Source organism: Ailuropoda melanoleuca, chromosome 1 (assembly GCF_002007445.2).
Source record: "Ailuropoda melanoleuca isolate Jingjing chromosome 1, ASM200744v2, whole genome shotgun sequence".
Lineage (NCBI taxonomy): Eukaryota > Metazoa > Chordata > Mammalia > Carnivora > Ursidae > Ailuropoda > Ailuropoda melanoleuca.
The window spans coordinates 151,745,105-151,747,981 of NC_048218.1; the positions used below are offsets into that span (position 1 = coordinate 151,745,105).

The 2,877-nt window shown below is 36.9% G+C and overlaps 1 protein-coding gene across 1 annotated transcript; it reads left to right on the forward strand.

Annotated features, from left to right (window-relative positions):
- The first annotated feature begins 1,689 nt into the window (after window positions 1-1,689).
- LOC100479852 (taste receptor type 2 member 9) lies at window positions 1,690-2,604 on the forward strand. Its single transcript, XM_002923814.1, has one exon. The coding sequence runs from the start codon at window positions 1,690-1,692 to the stop codon at window positions 2,602-2,604; it is 915 nt and encodes a 304-aa protein (XP_002923860.1).
- Window positions 2,605-2,877: the final 273 nt, after the last annotated feature.

Genomic DNA, 2,877 nt, shown 5'->3' on the forward strand with positions numbered 1-2,877 from the left:
CAGCGAGAGAGGGAACACAAGCAGGGGGAGTGGGAGAGGAAGAAGCAGGCTCATAGCAGAGGAGCCTGATGTGGGGCTCGATCCCATAACGCCGGGATCACACCCTGAGCCGAAGGCAGACGCTTAACCGCTGTGCCACCCAGGTGCCCCCAAGGCCAATGTTTTCTTATAGATTTTCTGTCTGGATGATCTATCCAATTGATGTAGATGGGGTATTAAAGTCCTGTACTATTAATGTATTTCNCAAGGCCAATGTTTTCTTACTGATTTTCTGTCTGGATGATCTATCCAATTGATGTAGATGGGGTATTAAAGTCCTGTACTATTAATGTATTTCTATTTCTCCCTTTATGTTTGCTAGCATTTGCTTTATATATTAAGTGTCCATATGCTGGGTGCATAAATATTTACAAATGTTATATCTTATTGTTAGATTCACTCTTTACCATTATATAAAGCCCTTCTTTATCTCTTACTGCAGTCTTTGTTTTAAAGTCTATGTTGTCTAATATAAGTACAGCCAGTCCAGCTTTGTTTTGGCTCTATTTGCATGAAATGTCTTTTTCTATCCCTTTCCTTTCAGTCTGTGTATGTTCTTCCACCTAAGGTATGTCTCTTGTAGGCAGCATATAGATAAGTCTTATTTCTTATTAAAACTATTTCAACTGTCTTATTGAAAATATTTCTTAATAGAATCATTGTTTTCTTGCTGGGGTAAACACAGTATGAAGACAGACACTTAATAGTATTAATAGTAGGTAGCATTTGTAGAGTGTTTAGTATGACCTTGTCACTGAGCCAAGCAGTTTGAGCACCATATTTTATTTATGAAGTAATAATGTTTTATTTACATTTAACATATGATGTATCTAAAGTTCAGTAAGGTTATGTGAACATATCTTTGTAATAAGAAAATGCAATAACCTTTGAAATGATGCTCTTCAGCTGAGCATTAGATGATGGCAACATGAGAATTAGTTATGCTAGTTAAGCACTACTTCTATCACTGTGGTTTGCTGAAACTCAGGTCAGAATTCGACAGAGAAAACTTGAAAAATATGAGAGATCATTTAGAGGAATGAAGGATTCTTCAACCCAGGAAGTGATTTTCAAGTCCTGAGAAGAAATTACCTTTGTCGGGTGGGAGGAGTAGGGAGAGGGGAGGAGGAAATTTCTTGAAATGTCTTGGAATTATTATTAGGAAAAAGCTGTACTGAGAAAAGAGTCACACCTGAGGTTGGATATTTGTGGCAATAATAAAAAATAATTGTCTGTGCTGAGGATATCTCATTTGTCATTAGGAAAAAAACAAATGACAGAAAGGAAATAGGAGTAACCTAAATAAAATGTATTTATAATCATATTTTTTGGCAAAGTTGAGTAAGAATGAGAACTGATTAATACCAATATGGCAATTTTCCCTAGGATGTAATTGGAAGACCTCACCGTCATTCAAATCTTTGAATTTGCATCCCCATGGTTTCTTTTGAAGAGCACCAGATTCAAAAAGTAGTCCCTCTGATTTTCCTGCTTAGGGTAAAAGTCTACTGCAAGATTCTACTTATGATCCAGGAGTTGGAAGAAGATCAGATTTCTCAGGACTACGTGTATGTTCCTATCTGCAAGATCATCTGAGGAGAGGTATTTAACACCATCCAGAGGAAAAAGCTAGGATTCGTGGTAGGAAACATGGTCTCCTCTTTGTCAGCTATTCCTCATGTTATCGTTATGTCAGCAGAATTTATCACAGGGATTACAGTAAATGCATTTCTTATCATCATCAACTGTAAAGAATTGATCAAAAGCAGAAAGCTAACACCAATGCAACTCCTTTTCATATGTATAGGGATGTCGAGATTTGGTCTGCTGATGGTGTTAATGGTACAAGGTTTTTTCTCTGTGTTCTTTCCACTCTTTTATAGGGTAAAAATTTATGGTGCAGCAATGCTGTTCTTTTGGATGTTTTTGAGCTCTCTCAGTCTCTGGTTTGCCACCTGCCTTTCTGTATTTTACTGCCTCAAGATATCAGGCTTCACTCAGTCCTATTTTCTTTGGCTGAAATTCAGGATCTCAAAGTTAATGCTTTGGCTGCTTCTGGGAAGCTTTCTGGCGTCCATGAGCACTGCAGCTCTGTGTGCTGAGGCAGATTACCCCCAAAACACGGACAGTGATGATGGTCTCAAGAATGACACACTGAAGAGGACTGAAGCCAAGATAAGGGAAATTAATGAAGTGCTTCTTGTCAACTTGGCATTACTATTTCCTCTAGCCATATTTGTGATGTGCACTTTTATGTTATTCATTTCTCTCTACAAGCACACTCATCGGATGCAAAATGGATTTCATGGTGTTAGAAATGTCAGCACAGAAGCCCATATAAATGCATTAAAAACAGTGATAACATTCTTTTGCTTCTTTATTTCTTATTTTGCTGCCTTCATGGCAAATATGACATTCAGTATTCCTTATGGAAGTCATTTCTTCTTTCTACTAAAGGACATAATGGCCGCATTTCCCTCTGGCCATTCAATTATAATCATCTTGAGTAATTCTAAATTCCAACAACATTTCAGGAAACTCCTCTGCCTCAAAAAGAATCGATGAAAAGGAGAAGCAATGTAAAATATTGTGTATTTCTTTGACATGGATTCGATGGACTTAGGTTTTGTTTTTTGGTTACTTATGTTTTTGTGTGCTCTTTTTCTGTCAATTTCCTTATCATCTCCTACACCCAGGACATGTGAAACACTAATTCTGATGTTGGATGGATAGGATATTTCTTTTTCCAGGGATTGTATATTTTAAAATATTGTGATAGTAACACATTTTAAAAATTAGTACTTTTAATAGAGTGCCAATTGTGTTATAAATCGGGGA

What these genes read in the sequence shown, in the direction of transcription:
- LOC100479852 (XM_002923814.1), top strand. Translation starts at nt 1,690, where the DNA reads ATGGTCTCCTCTTTGTCAGCTATTCCTCATGTTATCGTTATGTCAGCA.